Source organism: Temnothorax longispinosus, chromosome 4 (assembly GCF_030848805.1).
Source record: "Temnothorax longispinosus isolate EJ_2023e chromosome 4, Tlon_JGU_v1, whole genome shotgun sequence".
In the NCBI taxonomy this organism is placed as follows: Eukaryota; Metazoa; Arthropoda; class Insecta; order Hymenoptera; family Formicidae; genus Temnothorax; species Temnothorax longispinosus.
In genome coordinates, this window is record NC_092361.1 from 2,560,816 (window position 1) to 2,580,007 (window position 19,192).

General features: G+C 39.0%; 1 protein-coding gene across 26 annotated transcripts in view; it reads right to left on the reverse strand.

Moving 5' to 3' along the window:
• The window catches only part of Trol (terribly reduced optic lobes), a 155,335-nt gene that overhangs the window by 98,423 nt on the left and 37,720 nt on the right, over positions 1 to 19,192 (reverse strand). For all 26 annotated transcript variants that reach the window (XM_071776516.1, XM_071776511.1, XM_071776515.1 and 23 more), the window contains exons 2-9: positions 7,490 to 7,643; positions 6,841 to 7,022; positions 6,411 to 6,579; positions 4,389 to 4,557; positions 4,144 to 4,304; positions 3,326 to 3,490; positions 1,915 to 2,178; positions 1,197 to 1,313 (exon numbers count right to left, since the gene is read on the reverse strand). In XM_071776516.1, the coding sequence (XP_071632617.1) occupies positions 1,197 to 1,313; positions 1,915 to 2,178; positions 3,326 to 3,490; positions 4,144 to 4,304; positions 4,389 to 4,557; positions 6,411 to 6,579; positions 6,841 to 7,022; positions 7,490 to 7,643 (1,381 nt within the window). The remainder of the gene's footprint in view (positions 1 to 1,196; positions 1,314 to 1,914; positions 2,179 to 3,325; positions 3,491 to 4,143; positions 4,305 to 4,388; positions 4,558 to 6,410; positions 6,580 to 6,840; positions 7,023 to 7,489; positions 7,644 to 19,192) is intronic.

The following is a 19,192-nucleotide window of genomic DNA, read 5'->3' on the forward strand; positions in this document are numbered from 1 at the left end:
CCAATGGAGTTACTGTCTTGTGGTAAGATAATAAATTTCGACCGACATGGTAGTTAAAAATAACAAAATGTTATTCAATTCGAGTTATTTAAATTTTATCTTTTAATATTTAACAGTGTGGTAAGTTACAACGTAATTATTCAAGCAACATATAAACCACGATTATTCGATGTTTCTTCGCGCTTTCTGAGGGCGCGAGAATATAATTCACAAGCCGATACCACTGAGCTAATTTACCCCGGCCGAACGCGCGCAGCTGTCTAATTAAGCTGGCTTTCGCGCAACAAAGCCTCGTACGTGTAGCCGCAATCGGGTGGGCTTTACAACGCCGGCCGGTATCCGGCGCTTCCACGTTGTTGACCACGATCGTCCTCCACTCGAGGCGGAGGAAGCTATACGGGAGGAAAAAAGGCCGGGGGACGCGCGGGACGGCGGCGCGGGACAGGAGAAAAAGCCCTCGAGCTTTGAATATTCAGTAGGTACGTACTGGTGCGCGCCGGCCTCTCCCCCGTCTGACCTTATTTTTCTACTGGGAAAAACCGCAGTTTCCGTCGCTGCTTAGGGATTCGCTTCGCCGTTCGCGGAGGAGACACGTCGCCGGAAATTTGCACCAACGCCCGCGGTTGGACGAGGAGCGGACTGATTTGAATTAATGTCGAGAAACGCGTGGCCGATAAACCGTCGATCTCGATAAGCAAAGTTCCAACGGGGTGGAAAAGGGTACCGAGGGATGACAGCCCTATCGATCCCTCGAGTCGGTAGAACAGGTAACTGGTCTATACCATCTACGCTCCCCGAGTCTGCATCCAGACTGATAAGCTAACGGTCGTAGGTAAGATACTGATGGGTGTTCGAGTGATATGCACCGTTTGTTATCAAACGGTCGGTAAAACCGAGAATTCGCGAAATCAAGGCGGGATCGATTTGACATTGTCGCATTTTTAAAATATATATTTTTCTGAAGTTCAATTATATTGCTAGAGAGCTAGCTAAACGAAGATAAATGAAGCTAAATAAATGGAAATATATCTAATTGCAGTCTATAGAATATTATAGATTCAATTGTAGTTTTTATGCAATTTTTTAACGAGATCACAAAAAAATGCGTTTTACTTAAATAGATAAGAGTCCCTGCGATTCATTCTTAAACACTAGTATATGATTACGCTGTATTATAAGAATCACAATACACTTACCTGGATAGTTGCAGTCATGTTCGTCGCTACCATCTTGGCAATCCTCCACAAAGTTGCATCTTTGAGATTCCAATATGCATCTGTTTACGTCGCATGCGAATTCGCCAGCGCTGCAACCTGTAAAACGTAAATCGTTAATATATTGATTTCTTTGGAGCTATCGCAATGTTTTCAAATTTAAAAAAAGCAATCGTTGGCAAAAATTTAACTTTTAACGTAAAAAGCATCAAAAAGACGTACACGAATCTTATTCTCGTTAGTGCATAACATGCATCGATGCGACAAAAATCTGAGGATTCTCTAATAACATATGTACAATTTTATAAAGGATAAAACATGTAGTTGAAACTTTCTAAACATGTCTTATAATATATGCATAACAATATACACAAGCAATATTGTTGATTGTGTGTGAAAGAACATCATATTACAAAGAGAAGCTTATACATATCTACATTCAGAATATGAAAAGAATTAAATATACATTTATTAATTAGAAGAACCGCTTCCGTGTTATTTTAACGAGTTACCGAATATAATTTAAAAATATTTTAAAACCCTTTAATTGTAATAACTCTACGACTATACGACGCTTCTTCGTTTTTTTAGTCACGTTGTTTCCGGTATTCGTCAAAATGACGAGACGCGGTTCTTCTAGATCGCCGACGTTTAGCGTCAAACCCGATCCTCGGCGAAGATCAACCAGCTCAACCTGTACCTGGATGCGGGCAATCGACTTCATCACCACCGTCATCGCAGTCCGAGACACCGTCGCACTGCTGCACCGAACAGATGTAACGACTGCCGTCATGACAGCGTACCGTGTCGTCGGCACGGCACTTGTTCGAGGGCGGCCTCAGCGTGGACTCCTCGTCCTCCCTGTCGTCGATCTCCAATTTTACCTCAGGCTGTACTCTCGTGTGGGTCGTCTCCGGGAAATGCAGTGAAGGATGTTGTGGTGCCAGAGTGGTATACTCAAAATCTGTCGTTTCGTTTATCAGCGTTGGTTTCAGTGTCGACAGTTGCGATTTTTACACGCGTGTTAGCGAAGGGCGTGAATTAGGCGAATCGTAAGACGATAGAATGATAGCAGATTTTTCAACCAATGCCTTCGTTTTGCTAGTATTTGAATGTTTCATAAGATATAAGAGAAGAAAAGAAAAGTCTATTTTTCAAGGATATTATAGTATTGATTTTTTGTGAGAATATTTTTGCCAGAATAAATTTTAATCATATGGTCTGTTATGGTCTATCTGTACCTTAAAGGTAAAGAATCATATCTCCAATTTTTTTCAAAATAGAGTTAATATATCAGGAGTTTAAATTGTATAATGCTATAATAATAAAGCATCTTATGTCTATTACTACTAGTTCCTAAAATACAATATTTAGAAAAAGTCATATTGAAAGTTTTTATAGCGCCTTAATTTTGGACAGGTACAGCGTGTTATTAGCAGTTATATTATTAAACATATATTTTATTAAAAACTCAATAAATCAAATTGCTACTTTTATTTTATATCAAAAAAAATAAAATACCATACCTTTTTTAAAACTTTAAAGCTTGTTTTCTCTGAATTCATAATAATGGAAATACGGTTCTAAGGTACAGATATAGTATATGTGTGTTTTCTTTTTATAAGTTACTATTGTAGTTGCATAAATTAAACTCAAAAATAAATTTATGATTAATTGTGTTCTATTATTTAAACGAGGTTGGAAACTCTGAGAAATGGTTAACGCGAAATAGACGGTAATGAAGATAAAAATAAAGATGATAGACAGGAAATCTATAATAAAGCTCGACACATCGGCTGGCTCTCCATGAGAAGATATTCGAAACTATTCTAACTAAAATACACATATACACATATATAAATGTAGTATTTCGTATCATATCCTAAATTAGAGATATATGCAATAATAAATGGGCCTTGCCGATGTTTACGAAGCTACGCTTACACCTATGTTACAACGTACCGCATATTTGTACATGAGCCTGTGACTTTCGTTAGTCAGGAGAGAAGGGTAAAGATGCGAGTTTCACAGATAGGCGTTATTAACAGCGATCTAGCATTATGTACAATTTTTTACCACTTTCAGGGAGAAGATCAGTCTCGCGCACTTACCGTCGCGTGTCCTGTTCGACGAATCTGTCGGGCAGTTGTCCTCGTCGGAACCATCATCGCATTGCAATACGCCGTCACAGCGGGATTCTAGAGGCACGCATTCGCCGCTTCTGCACCTTAATTCGGCGGTCTGATCGCATTCCGGCTGTGCGTCTTTCTCTCCGGCTGCGCTCGGATGTCGCGTATTTGTGTGCATTCATTGCGTCGAAGGTAGGCGGAATAAGCGAATCGTGGCACCAGTCGGCGTTCATTTGAAAGGAGGAGGAGGTTTGAAAAAAAGAAGAACAACTAATGAGAACGAAAACTTAATCAAGGAGGAAACTGGAGTTAAAGTAAAAAAATTTGTAAGTTAAAATAATAATTATGAACTTAATAAGAAAAGAATAAAAAATACAGACGGATCTAAGTAATTGGAGATCGCGAAGATTCTGAATAAAGCTTGCAGTTAAAAGCAGTTTCAGACAAAGATTGCATTCCTCGTGCATATCTGCTCGTATCAACGTTCTAACAATCTATCATCTAAACATGTTGAAATCATGCGTTCCACTGAAATGATCGATTTCAGTTTTCGATGTTACACATATCGCCATCTCGATTTGATATAAAATTTTTTTATCCCTGCATAGCTATTAATTTTATTCGTTGAGCAGCCGACTATTCGATATTCACCGGGTTTTCGTATTTCCTGTATTCGGACTTTCGCAAGCTCGTGGCATCATGGAAAGCTGAACGAATTACGAAGTTTTAGTTTCGAAAGCTCCAACGTGAAATCGATCATTTCCATGTCGTTAGGCGGTAGCCGCCTAAGATGGAAATACCTTGAAATATCCTGAACGTAAATCCCTCCGGACCGACTTGGATGCTGCCCAAGGAATGATACTGCAGCTGTTGCTCTAGGATGGCGCGCACCTCGAGCTCGTCCGTGAATGTCGAACCAATGTCTAGGGTAACTTGCGACGTAAAAGCGTCGGTTGTTGGCCTAGAAATTTAAGTTGTTAAACCAAACGCAGTAGAGACGCGTCACTGAGAATTAAAGTCAGAATGTGGATGATCATATACTTACGATATTTTGACGACGTTGGCAAAGTGATTGTATCCTGGAATGTGACGATTGTACAAAGTCTCGACGGCGTGTGTGAGATTGCTGCTTAATTCTCGGTACTCAAGACTGTTTCTGTCAGAATATTCTCGCCTGTAGGGCTCGCCAACCGTCAGTGTTATTCGGTAGAATCCTACAAAAGAAACATTTTTTTTAGTAATAAATAATTAATTTCTTAAAAATACATTAATACATAATGCATATCTGTTAAGAGTATTTCGTTTAACCGAATAAGTAACTTTTACTTCGCTAGTGAATAATTAACATAATTAACGGTAAAGACTCTTTATTCGACCTAATTAGCTATCATTATAATCGTCGTATAACCATTGATTTTGGCTATTAGTTAATCGTCAAGATGTTTCAACCGATATTTGACTTATATTCGAAGGTGGCAGTGCGGTCTAGTGGTAAAGCGTGAGACTCGTAACCACGAAAAATTGGGTTCGAGTCCACCTGATCACAGGAATTTTAATATACTTAATTGCACCCCTCTGTGTGTGCACGAGAATTTAAACGAAGGGACTCTCGCGTGGTGAAACTGAATTCTGTCTTTCGAAAGAGACAGTCCACACATAGTTGGGAACTGCTACGTACCCCCCCATTTGCGACCATGCTTTGATCACCCTCCCAGTCCTTCAGATTGGGGTTGTGCGTAGGGCTGATAACCCCACCACGGAAAGAAAAATGATAATTTACTACTTTTCCACAATTTTTACATATTCCCAAACGAGATAGACTTTCAACATCAATTGTTATTGTGTATTTATCATCTAATTTCTTACTTACTATTCGGATGACTGTTAAATTCCGTTATATTATGTACATGATATAAATAATGTTTAAAATCACATACATAATATAACGGAATTTAACAACCATCCGAATAATAACAAGTTAGATGACAAATACATAATAACAATTAATGTTGAAAGTGATGAATCATATGTTTGCTATTATGTTGTGTTTCTATTATTTTATTAAGGCATAAATACATGATGTAAACTATAAATTAGAAAATATTTTGTCCCGATGTATCTGCAAGATATAATTACATATTTTTTTAAATTTTTTCGAATATAAGTCCACTCTATATAAGCATCAAAATTACATCGTTTAAAAAGATCAAAACCCATGGTTGAACCTCTTAACGATTAATGAGTAAAACCAATGGTCGTATTGTCATGACGATTATAATGATAGCCAGTTAGGTCGAATATAAAGTCTTTACTGCCAATTATTTTATTTAAAATATTATTTATATACCTCTTGATTTGTTATGCGTTTACTTTATAAAATTAATTTTCTAACACTACAATAATAATGTTTTACAGCGTAGTATAAAAAAATTTTTACTTTCAAAGATATTACCAAGATTTTTTATTTTTGCAAAAATAATCTTTTTGTCATTAAAAATTAAAATTAAAAATATATTTAAGTAAAATGACCTAATTTCTTATCACAAAAAACATTCTCATTACAAAAACATAGTATATTACAAAAAACACTTGCAAAAAGTTAAATAAATAATAGATTCTATATTAAAATTCTATATTAGACAATTAATATTAACTATACTACAATTAATATTAACTGTATATTCCTTGGCCTAAAATATTTTTGTTATTAAGAATAAGTAGTACACCTTAATATAAAGCTGCCAATCTTTTACTTCGGCTTTTGCTTTATAAGAATATCAAAGTATTTCTGGAAATTATCGCGATTTTAATCGATAAAAATTTATGTGCACATCAAAGACAAATTGTCATAATCATTTTTATTATTCTTCTTATCATATATTGTTTAAGAAACTATTATACTATTAGCCCGCTATTTTACAAACAAATGAAGTTAAGTAAGGTTTGATAGATTTGTTTTTTCTCTCAAAAAAGGCGAAGCGACAAGAGATAATTAAATTCTATACTGTCATTCTTGTCTTCAATTCTTAATTCTAATTGACGAAGTTGTGGCTAATTAGAGACTTACGTGCTTTGCCATCAGTGTTACGATGTTGATTTCCTGTGTTTGGATGATACTCCACTTCGCCTGCGCTGCCTTCGATTTCTCCCGAGCCAGCCAAATCTTCGTCATCGGAATTTCCGTAAGTTATTGGTATTCTTTGACTTTCCGCGGCGCTATTAATCTCATTTTCATGCTGTAAAGTGACAACATTTCTGTGTAACAGACAGTTATGTAATAGATAAATATCATAATCAAATAATAAATTAAAAATTGCAAACGTTTAAGTTATCAATTATTTTTTTCACAATTGTCCGTCTGTAGATTTATTATCTTTTTAGTTATTTGTCCTTTAACACCTTTCTTTTAAATAAAAAGTATTCATGCAATTTAATTAAATATGACAGACACGTAAAAAGATCAAAAGGTAAAATGTTTTCGTAACAATGTTTCATACCTCATCGTCTGCTTCACTATTGTCCTCGTTCTTTTCTAAAGTCAATCTTTCGATGCCACCGATACCCGTTTCGGCACTTGGCGCTTCGGGCTGATCGAGAGTAAAATTTCCTTTATCTCCAACGTTCAAGATGACGGATTTGTCAATATCTTGATTTTGATCTCCATCTTCTTCTTTTGAGTCTGTTAAAAAAGTTGGACAATTGAATAATAAGGCAAAAATTGAATAAGGCAAATTAAAAAAACGCTTTTTATTGACTTTAAAAATAAAAATGTACCAGATATACATATATATATATACTAGCTGCCCCGGCGAACTTCGTACCGCCTAACAGTAATGAATGTAGTGATAAGACACGCAAATAGTCCCCCCTCTCCCCCTCCCCCCCTTTCCCCCTCTCCCCCCTCTTCTCTCTCTCTCTCTCCCTCTCTTTATCTCTGTCCCCTCTCTTTCTCTTTCTCTCCCCCTCCTTCTCTCTCTCCCGTCTCTCCCTCTCTCTCTCCCCCTCTCTTTCTCTCTTTCTCTCTCTCTCTCTCTCTCTCTCTCTCTCTATATATATATATATATATATATATATATATATATATATATATATATATTACGATTTCTTCTGATTGCATTTAATACTTAATTAAGAGTGAATTGATACCTGACGGCGCTTGCGTTGTCGTGGATGACGAAGTAAAAAAGTCCAGAACTTCTCTCTTTATCCTGTGAAAGAGAGAATCATCCTGATGCGTTTCGATCAACGGTGCTTGAGCGGCGGTTTGTTTGCCCTCCGGGTCGAAAATTAAGTCGTCATCCTGAAAAAACAGATCACTATTGTAACTTATGAATCTTTACAAAAAAAATCGACACTTATTCTTCTATCGATAATTATTATAATAGATAATTAATCTATCGTTCCTACGGGGGATACGCACAAGCACCCGACCTAAACCTTTTTATGAAACGTAAAGCTCGAAATCTGGCTCTCTTGCATTTCAAACGGTTTCACAGACATCCACCGCGTTCGTTACAATTTTTGTTGCCACTTATGACAAATGCATAAGTCACTACCTCATCGAGCGCCCGAGTACCTGCCACCCGATAACCACATATGTGACCGCACGCGCTCGCGAACGGCAGCCGGCAGCGGCACGTACGTGTGGAAAGGCCATCGGGCGTGTATATCACCAAGTATCCTCACGTGTCCCTCATAAAGAACCAATTCTCACCTAAACACACGATATAAATTCAGGATCGTCGGGCCATTCTGCCGGCAGCGGAGCGGCGCGTCGTGATTCCGTAAGAACCGCGCGACCGGCAAACTGCCCAGGATTCGAGTGCGCGGGGGGTCAATGACGTCGCTCGTGCGGGATGAAAATGGAGAACCGGCGCTAGATATAAGCCTCAGGAACCAACCGGAATAACGTATCGTTATGGGCGAATCCTGACGATCCTGGGCTACGTATAACCCGCCCGGTTATGCAAGCGCACTGCCGTTACAACATAGTATGAATAATACACCGTATACCGGCGTGGTGAGACACCCTAAGTACGTGCGTTTCTTACGTACGAATGGAAAGAAGGCGACGATCGATTAACGAACATTCTTATTTATTCGCGTTGCGAATAAATTCTTTCGTCGGTCCATTCGCATATTCGCACATTCGCGAGCGACAGTTAATCTTAATCAATGAAATTAATGAAAAGTCGTTTCCTCTAAAATTTCCTAATCCTCGAAATTACGAGATTAACTTTTAATATTTCAATTTATTTTTTAATTTATAATCCTTCTCCTTTTGATATAAAAAAATTCAGTCGATTTTTATCTCTTTCTCTCTTACAAGAATTTAATATTTTCTTCATTTAATCAAAATTTAAAATAAATTAAAGTTGATTTCTTCTTATATCATGTTAAAAGAATAAGAGATTAAAATTTATTGAGATGCGTCAGCGTCGATTTCTTTTCAATGAACGCTTTCCGCATCAGACAAACGAGACAGGTGTCCGTTTCCGACGCGGCGTATACATATATGTATGCACGCGCGCATAAAATACACTGCAACACGCGAGCGGAAATGTCGTGTCTTTTTCCATGGGCGCGAAACGGGGGCTCGTGCACCGGTAATGAAGCTTAAATCGCGCCGAGGACCGAGACGTATTATTACGGTGGCGTATTTACACGCCGCGCCGCGCCGGGAGTCACTTAAAAGATTCGCGTGCAGCATCCGACGGTCGCGCGCGCGCGCGCCGCATTCGCTCGTACGTGCGTGCACACGTCGTCGAAACACGAGTGCCGAGCTGTAACGACGCGTATGTGTTACGTAACTTTGAACTCGGTTTTAACGGGGCTAACGACACGGCGCGGCACGTTTATTAATTCGCGTTCGAGACGACCCAAACGTTTGTTCCAACCGAAGCGGTCCGATGCCTTTTCCGCAGATCAAAAGCGTCATCGCGTCACGAAGAAACACGCGACGCAGCAGATATATCGTTACTGCAGTTCTGTAATAATTAATTTTTTTTAATCGTTTGCGCTCCAACAATATTTGCGAATGCGTTAAAAGTCACGAGCACACGAGTCAAGAACGCGACAACGCCCGACGCGTTTGTTGTTTCGAAATTGCGGAAGTCCGGGCTTAGCGGGGACGCAGATAAAACGCACTGCGCGAGTGCGCGGGACCATTTTAGATCGTGATAACGACCGCGATGCGCGGCGCGCATCCTGCCAGAAAACAGCTGGCGCATTGTTCGCAACGCAGTTTTATTATGGACAATTTCGCATCTAAGCTATCCTTTAAGGATGTATATCGCTCATGTCAAAAGAGAGGGATGAAGCTGAAATTTACAGAGATTGTGCACTTATATACCCCAAAAACCTGTATTAAATTTGCGATCGACTGTCTGGCCCGTTTCTGAGATATTTGCTTTAAAAGTTACAGAAATGATATAATTGATATATACTTCCCATGTAAATATCATAATATGTATCTCTGCTCCTGTACAGTAAAAATGAATGAAATTTTTATGGTACACTTCTATGACATCGAGAATTGCAATTACGGTTTTTTAAGTTTTTCTGTTAATATTTTTTTTCAATTTTTTAATGATTTATTTAAACAATATCAAGTACAAAAATGGGACACAATTGCGACTTTTACGCTTTTTCTGTCCCAATGATAACATTGTTTATGAATAATTTCTGAGACTAGCTTTACACTGCTTAATCAAGAAAACAAAATTATACTATATACATATATATAGCTATACGTAAAACATCCTTAAATGACAGCGTTTCGTGCATTTATCGTTGTCGGCTATTATGAAAGCATAGATTTCAATAATTTCGAAAGATTATTGGAAAAGAGCCAGGTATTCTGGGCCGCATCCTGGGACTCTAATAATTTCAATATCGGTGAAACATGATCGAATAAGGTCATCTGTATATAAAAAACGAGATAAGATGTTAAATCAAATATTATACATATTTTAATCGTATTTTACATATTTAACTAACAATAAGTAAAGATTCAAACTTTTTTCTCAATCTTTCCCCTTCACGATTTGGATTGGATACTTAATGTTTCAAAAATATCTCGTATTATGTTTCTCGTTTATCTTGTTATGTTTCACTACTCCGTTTTCTGCATTGGGCACGGGAGTTCGTTGTTGCACGGTTACGAAGCGCTAATGAGAATATAAAATCGAGGTCGGACGTCATAATGGGGCTGTTCGCGAAAAATAAAGAGTCTGACCGCGAATGAGGGAGGGAGGGTAGGAGGGAGGGGGACGCGGAGCATCGGGTGCACCTCGAGACGCGGAACTTTGTTATTCCGGGCAAGTTTTACACGGGATTCCGCAGCTAAGTCCACTCTATGATCCTTTCACGGCAACTACGTGCTCATACTTCGACAAAACACCGCCCCTATAGTCCGAAATCCTTAAAATGCATGGGAAATACGTGTTGCCGCAGGTTAAGTAACCGTAGGAAATTCGTCCTGCGTCGAACGGGACCGCGGAGAACTTCGGAGGGCTTTAGGATGGCAAAGTTGCCGAAGACGCGACGGAGACGTAAGATACTCGGTCAACCTTCTCGTTTTCATTTTTTTCCCCCTTCCTTTCTTCCTTTCTTTCTTGCTCTTAATGAGCCTCACCTCACCTTGGTGATTCGACGCAACGGGTTGGAATGACTCGGCGCGATGGGGTATTTCGCAATTACGCGAAAACTTTCGTTGCCATATGCGGTCGGGTCAAACTGCACGGAGCGGAATATGCGGAGCGCCGATGACTATACAAGGTAATGTATACGAGGAATCACACAGAAATCGGTAACAAACGTGAAAATGCGCGAATTTTCGGAAAGACTATTTAATTGCGCATGTATAATTATATGTAATATTAAATATAAGAAACATTTTTGTATTCCTTTGCCCAGTTTTTGGGTGTTCACCGGAATGCCGCAGATTTTTACATCGCTGGGCACGCGGCGCTCCGCGCTCCGATAAGAACCGATAAGCGTCTCCGTGAAGCAGCGGCACTTTCACCGCTAGCTTCTCCTCTCATTGATGCAATTCTGAATTGCCCGTATGTTACCGAACCGCGTCGTATGTAGGCTATCTTCGTTTGCTCACACTCTACTCAAGTGACGTGCGCACGAGATAACAGATATATATCTTTTGTACGCGATGCCTTCAACTGGCTCCAGCCAAAAGACTTTTTTACATAATCGCGCCGATAACAGAGATAGCGTATTTGAAAAGGGGAGAATTACAATTTCCGCCACAATATCGCGATAACTGAGACGTTCCGAATAGATTCCGATTCCCATAGCGCGTCTGAGAGAGAAAATTAGTGTTTATTATTAATAAAGAATCGGTATAATATTGAGCGTTAAACAACTCCTGGCTTGGAACAAGAACTCAGAAACTCCAAGTAATTCACAAACTGCGATGAAGAAACTTGTATCCACATTAAATTAATTTACGATAATCTCGACCCGAACTCTGAAAAATGTAAGAAGCCAGAATTTTCTCTTTCTCTTTCTCTCTCAACGAATAGCGACCTACTGATCAATTCATGTAATTAACAGAGATTTTTTCCACGGTGCCATGCATTCTCGTTTTTATTTCATCAATTGTGTCAATTAATAACCGTGCTCACGCGAATGAATGTGAGCATCACATAACATTTTTCCTCATATGTGCCTCGTAGATATGTCTTATAATCGGAGCGTTTGCAATCTACAGGTCAAAGCGTACTGCAGATAATCAGTGACCTGTTGTAAATTTTTAGCTCGAAAAATTGAACATTATTGTGATTAACAGAGAAAAATCTAAAAAATTATTTATTATCGCAAGCATAGAAGAGCTTGTTTCTTCTTTCTATACACGAGAGTCAAATACACTAATTTATTTTAAGTATATAATCTTCGTATATAATATTAATTTTCTTTTATTATATACCATAATGTAATATACTGTTATCTAACAATAAAATAATACAAGGAAAAACGGGATACGTACTTTAATATCATTCCGTAATTTATTCATTGCAGTATTTTTAATACGTGTTACGTCAAAAGCAAAAGATTAACTGTTTTAAATTTTAATATTCTAGTAGAGAGAACAGAGAGAAATTACATGCATAGAACGATCCTGATAACATAAGTTCTATAACAACCTCTTCATAGTCTTCACGAGAGATAAATGTAATTATTAATAATAATTATTAATACAATTGTCGTAACGTTACAATTACTAATATGATTGATATAAGGCGGCCACTAATCATTCCGCTTCACTGAACTGACTGCAAAAGTCGCGACCGTCCATATAGGACGGCTTCGTATGATTTACTAGCGAAGAATATACGTCCTGAGAAAAAAGAAGAGATGTGTTCAAAGGTCAAGATCCAGCACGTCTCGCGTAAGGCAGGCAGGCAAGCAGGCAAGCAGGCCAGGCAGGCAGGCAGGCAGGTCGGAACGAAGAAATCCTCCCAATTTGAGGGACTTCTCCCGGGGCTTTGACTTAACGAATATATACGTCCAGTCTTTCGTGTTCTCCAGGACGCGCGAAAAAGGACGGCGATATGACACGAGGAAGAGCGAGTCGATAAAAACGGGAGGAGAGAAGAGATGGAGAGAAGGACGAAGGTGAGAGAAGGGCGAGAGACGTCGGTCGATCGTCCTTTGTCTTAAGCCGTGCTATATTAATGCGAAGAACATGTTACATGGAGTGGAATAAAGGGGTGGCGGGCTTGAGGGGAGAGGGAGAAGAAGATGGGGAAAAAGGTGGCATCGTGGTGCGAAAAAGAAGAGCGGCGTCGCGCGGAATACTAAGGAGGATCACACACGCCCGCCGAATCTGCGTCCAGGATGCAAGGACAGGAGAGAAGGTGTCCCTCCTACCTTGCCTTTGCATTTTAATAGCTTCTTGCAGGAGAAACGAGTCATTCGACCCGAAAGAGACAAGCAAATGGCTAAATAACACGGAATATCATATGACAAATGATTGCATGATACCTTGACTACTTGAAAGAAAAATTCTTATTATTAAAATTAAACCATTAAAGTAAAGTTAGTTTCGATAGAAAGAACATTATATTCTGTAAAAAAATTCGCAATAATTACATAAGCTTTTGCTACGTTTGTATAAATGCAATAATAATGATAATTTTTTCATTTACAAATCAATTGTAACAGATTGAGAATGAAGAAATGCAGGGATAGGTAAGTGAAATGAAGAATTGTATGAGAGAGACACCTCGCATGCATAAAAATACAAATCTGATATATTGTAGCCTGATATATTGTACTTGATAGAGACAAGCAGGATGAACTAAAATTCGTGTGTACGAGAGGGTGTTAACAAAGAACGTGCTTTTAATTCTTAACACCGACGTATTCGCTGGAGGTGCGGGCGCCGTCGAAGTGGAGATGATCTTATATGAACCTTCATATCCCCCACGTTTTCAGAAACGGTACGGCCAAATAATTCCAGCTCGGCCAAATACCTCAATCCTCTCTTGGCCACGGCCGCGAAATTGCGGAAATCATCTCGGTCCGATTTCCCGAGGAGAACGCGACGTCCGACTCTCACAACGGCCGACGGAGCCGCGGGCTGCGGTCTGCCACTCGCACGTCAACCTCCGGCACCGGAAAAAGCGCATTAACCAGTTTTCGGGGAGAGCCAGTCTCACCGACAGCCCCTCCGCGAGAAGGATTTCGAATAACAAGATATCAATTCTTCCACAATTTTTTTCCCCCTATGTGAAAGAGCCATCTCTTCTTATCAATTCTTATACCGTAAATCCTCGGCGTGTCGATATAACGCGGATAATCGCAAAATATCCGCTGAAACTCGATATAAATGTTGTTACAAATTAAAATCGATCTGTCTGGTCGTCCGCATGCTTGAAACATCGTGAATTATTTGTAAATGTGATTTTAAAGTTACCTATACCTCTGTTAATTTTAGAAATAAATACGAGGATATAACACATGATTGTGTTTATCACAAGCGAACGTGTATCAGACTTTTAGTTAATGCTGATTTATTGAAAAAAAGTCTTAACGGAACGTTAAAGAAATGTGTCAACATAAAATTAAAGAGGAAATCAAATTTCCTCACTCAGACTGTCTTCGTTATTATGTGTGCACACTATATGCCGTATTACTCTTTTTTAAGGTGTTTATAGATTTTTCTCGATATATAGGCCAATAACTCTTATTAAAACTAAAAGTAACAAAGTATTAATATTAATACTTATCTGTCATTTAAACGATTCGAAGAGATTAATTTTTATAATGAATTTGATCTCATTTCTAAATTTTATTTCATCAAATTATCTAAATAATATTCTGACATTTACGGCATTCTTTCCATCGAAAAAATTTAACTTATTTTATATAATTGTATTGCAAAACTATAAATAAAAATAAAAATGTGTTAAATTATTGCATAATTTCATGTTATTGCCAAAATTGCATAATAATATCTTTTTTATTCCTTTTACAAGCTTTTACTTTGTAAGCTTTTTTTTACACGACATAACCATGTCTTTAATTATATTAATATTTTATATTCAAACAAAAAGGTAAATTAGTTTACCTCTAATAAAACACATTTTCAGCAACAATAGAATCGAAATCTTTTTCGGTCTGATTCATCGATATCCGCCATCCTTTATTTACTCTCATTTTTCAAGCAGTTTCTCCCCGTTTTTCCTGCGGCGTCACGAGCGATGAAACCCGAAGCGACGGAGTAGCGTGGTCTCAACAAATTACGGAACTCCACTTACCACTTACCGCCCCAACGCTCGTGTCGTCTGTTACGATCTGCCGCGCACCCGTTCCCCTATAAAGAGGCGCGTTAAGTGTCACCCCAGCTACTCGCGAGGGGTGTAAATTGCATGACGACTAGCTCGACTGTATTTACAGAGATTTGTTTCCCAAGGTTTAACTCTTGACTGTCACAGTTAACTTCAAATTATAACTGCTATGACGTAAATCTGTTAAATATAACTATATTTAAATAGCGTACATATTGTCCTAGAATTGGTGAAAAGTAATAATAATTTCTTACAAAATTAGTCGACTTTTGTAGATAAAGCAGTTATAATTTTGACATCAAAATAATTCACGATAAAGTGAAGACTACAAAAAACCAAAACCAAAAACAGCTATATATCAAATATTATTTCTTACTTAATTTCGGATAGATTCAAATAGAATTTTAATTTAATATTTAATCGTTAAAATGTTTCTATATACATATATCTATATATGAAAAGCAGTAGCAAAAATAAGACATCAAAATAGTAATAAAAAAGTAGCAGACGTCAAATTTCCAGAGAGAAAGTGCGTCGATTTCTGTCGATTTCAGAACATCCTGTACATAAATCTCGCTGGCGAGACCAAGCGAGCGTCTACGTCCATCCCATCATAACTAATGAGACAGATAATTATGGAAGTGAGGTGAAAAAGAGTCGGGAGTCGGCTCTTAATGCGTGCCGACGAATCTCAGTGTCGGTGAGAAATCAATCGGCGGTGGCCGCCCGTCGATCATCGGGCCGCTCTCACGTGAATTAGCTTACGCAACACGTCCCACGTTTTTGTTTGCCCCGGCCTCTAAGGATAGTCGAGATCCGACGGTCATTAACTCTATTAAGTCGTTAAACCGCGATGCACCGATAGAGCATAGTCATCGCACGTGCTCTCTCGCCGGGTCCGCGCGCCTGCACGCCTCGCGAGATATCCCCGGCGGCAACTGCGCTCGCTTTACATTTGTCTCGGCGAACCTTGAAGATGCGCGATAATCGCATCAAATGATTTCGCAAGTCCGCGTACTCGTCTTAATCTTAATCGAAGCACAATGTTCGCGCAACTTTTATTAGAACGCCAAAGGCTTTCTCGCATGACTGTGATAAAATAATCGAGAGATATTTTATCAATTAATCGATCAATTATCTTTTCTATTTCTTCACTGTCACTAGCTCCGTAATATTTAATCGCCCCGGCGACGTTTTAGTTCCGAAATTCCCAGTATTGATAATACATTCGTGGGGCTGATTTATCAAATGTGAGTTCTATCGTGTGACCTGCGGGAGAAGTTGCGGCGATCATGTTTTGCAATCCGCAAAATTAATCGCGTCTCGAATGAATAATTCAAGTGAGAATGCTGATAGTGATATATTTTTGCAATTTTTCATTTTGCAATTGACGTAAGCATGCAATAAATTTTCAAAAGGATTACTAAAATAGGTATCGATTTATACGTTAAAATTTATTTAATTAATATAAGTCTGTGTTTTGTATACCGTAATAATTATTGAACAGGTGTTACATAATTGAGATAAAAGTATAATTGAAATAAACAGTACTTCGAAATCAAATAAAGGTAGTTTCTTATATTTCCAACCCTTTAACGTTTCGATGGCACTATTACATGGCTCTATTGAAATATTCGTTCTATGGTTTTCTGCCGCTTTCCGTAACGATACGGATTTCGTTAAATAATGTTCCAACCTGCGTTTGAGTTCGCCACGAACGTCGACGTGCAATTCGTCGACGAATCTAATCGATGGTAGCTGCCCGCAGCATGGACGATTGTATCGGCGATGTGTGTTTTGTCGGGCGTTCGTGTATGCTTTCAGTGAAAATAATGTCTGGAGCGTTTCGCGATCTCTCGCGGCCGGCTCCAGCGCGCAAAATGTGCTGTAAGAAGCGAGCGGCTAAACCTCCGCAAACATTCGAAAATGAATATCAGGCGATCGAGAGGTCGCGAGAGCGTGAGAGGGTTTCGATGTACTTCAAAATGTTTCAAAACATATTTTATGCCGACGCAGACGTATTGTACGGCACCGCTTGTTTTCCCGCTCTACAAATACGTATGTTAAAAAAGCTGTACTTAACACGTGTAATAATCAGTCGAGTCAAATAAGAGATTTAATTGAAGAACGAGGAATATTATAAGCATAAAAAAGTTTTACAAAGTCAAAAATAAGTTGTGTTCAAAGTCGAGATAAATAGTTGTGATAAATTCTCTTGTGTCGCTAGATTCTTCTTCTTTATTAGCGTTTAAGAATTATTGCTAAATATGGGCACAAAAAAGAGCTTTAACCAAAAACTACGGGATACATTCTGGTAATAATGATGCTAAAATCTATTGGATATTCGTTCGCCGAACATAAATCGCACCTGCTAATACGGACGCAGGACGAATCTTTAAGATTTTCGGGTTGAATGCATAGGCGCGTACACAAGGAGGGCACTGTTCCCCGTCGAGTCTGGTATTCGTATATCGTCGTGGATAGAAGCCGTGTGGCCGTTTTGTTTGGCAAAAGCAAACAATTCCCCGAGGAGCCCATTTCCGTCGGGCGCGCGGATCGAGAATAGATCAACTGGGGAAACTGGAACGGTGCGCGCGTCGGGAAGAACTTCAGAAGTAGCCTCTTCATCAGTCGGGCTTTGATCCCCTGGCTGGTTAGGGTCTCCACTTTTCCCCCATAACTCGAGACAATCGTATCGCAGATAAGCTGATGCCGATCGATTGGTTTCGATCAGTTTGGCAGCAATCAACGATATCGTTATGAGACGCGATTACAGTGTCCCATATATAGGAAGTCTCTAGGTAACCCCAAGTTACATAAAGGGGGTTTACAGCTGCGATAAATGTATGCGGCAGCGGATACATTGTTGTCGAAACGCATTGTGCGACAGAATTCGTCATCGCGCTAATAATAAACGCCCGTGGCTTCGCGCCACCGCGAGAATGACGGAACTCACGGAGAACCCGGCCTAGGCTACATTTCACTCCACGTCACAATCGTCGTCAACTTCGTCTCGATCTTCTCATTTCGGTTACCCCGCGTCGAGCTTTCACAACGGATACATTGCGGAGCGCCGCAACCTTGATGGCCGACCACATTTTTGGCGCGACACGTTGCAGATTACGCGCGCGGGGAGAAATCCGGATACGCCTCTGCTTGATTTCCGCTTGCCGCTAAACGTTTGTTTTTGCGTTACCGCATAAGAAACCGCGCGATTACGGCATTTAGTTAGCATTACGCGTATCGTTTTCCGTAAACTTGCGGCAGAAAATATAGTTACAGCAGAAAATAGTTCGATCGATATGAAGAGTATATAAAGAGAAGATCCGACATCTTCTTGGAAAGTTAACGTTAAATTGGAAAAACAAAATTTATAAGTTACAAAAAATATAACAGTGGTAATAGAACATCTTAACGCGATCTAAGGGATTAGAACATGATGAAAGAAAATAATCCTTTTATCTCCACGTGTAATAACTACGAGAAATCCATACGCATTTTCCAGCGAAGCACACTCAAACTTCCTCAAGGCCAGAAAATTACACATTAGCGTTCGGTTTCGCCGAAATTCAATATCGACCCGCAATTATCGTATGTAATTCAATCGTGGGTATCAGCTTAATGCAAGTAGGATGCATCCGTATGCAATAGCCAGTTCACGGAAATTGGTGCCGAAACTCGATAGTGCCCATTCGTTTTTCTCGTTGGTTGTCACGCGAAAAATTTGTTCAAAGTATTTTAAAAATATCTCAACCCTTAATAATTAAATAATGATAGATAATAATCATATAATAACAATTAATTAGGATTCATCAAAACGGATGGATATTAATGTATGTCGAGTGTATCTGTTTCTCCTCAAAATTATAAAATTATTGCTGCTATCAGCTAATAAAATTTGGCATTTAAACATATAATATTAATGTAGGAAACTGAATAGTTGTGATAGATGCCTATTGAATTTAATATGGCTATAAAGTTTTCACAGAATTCATAAGCGCGACATTTCTCAGACGTCTTTCTTGCCATTTGTCGAAAG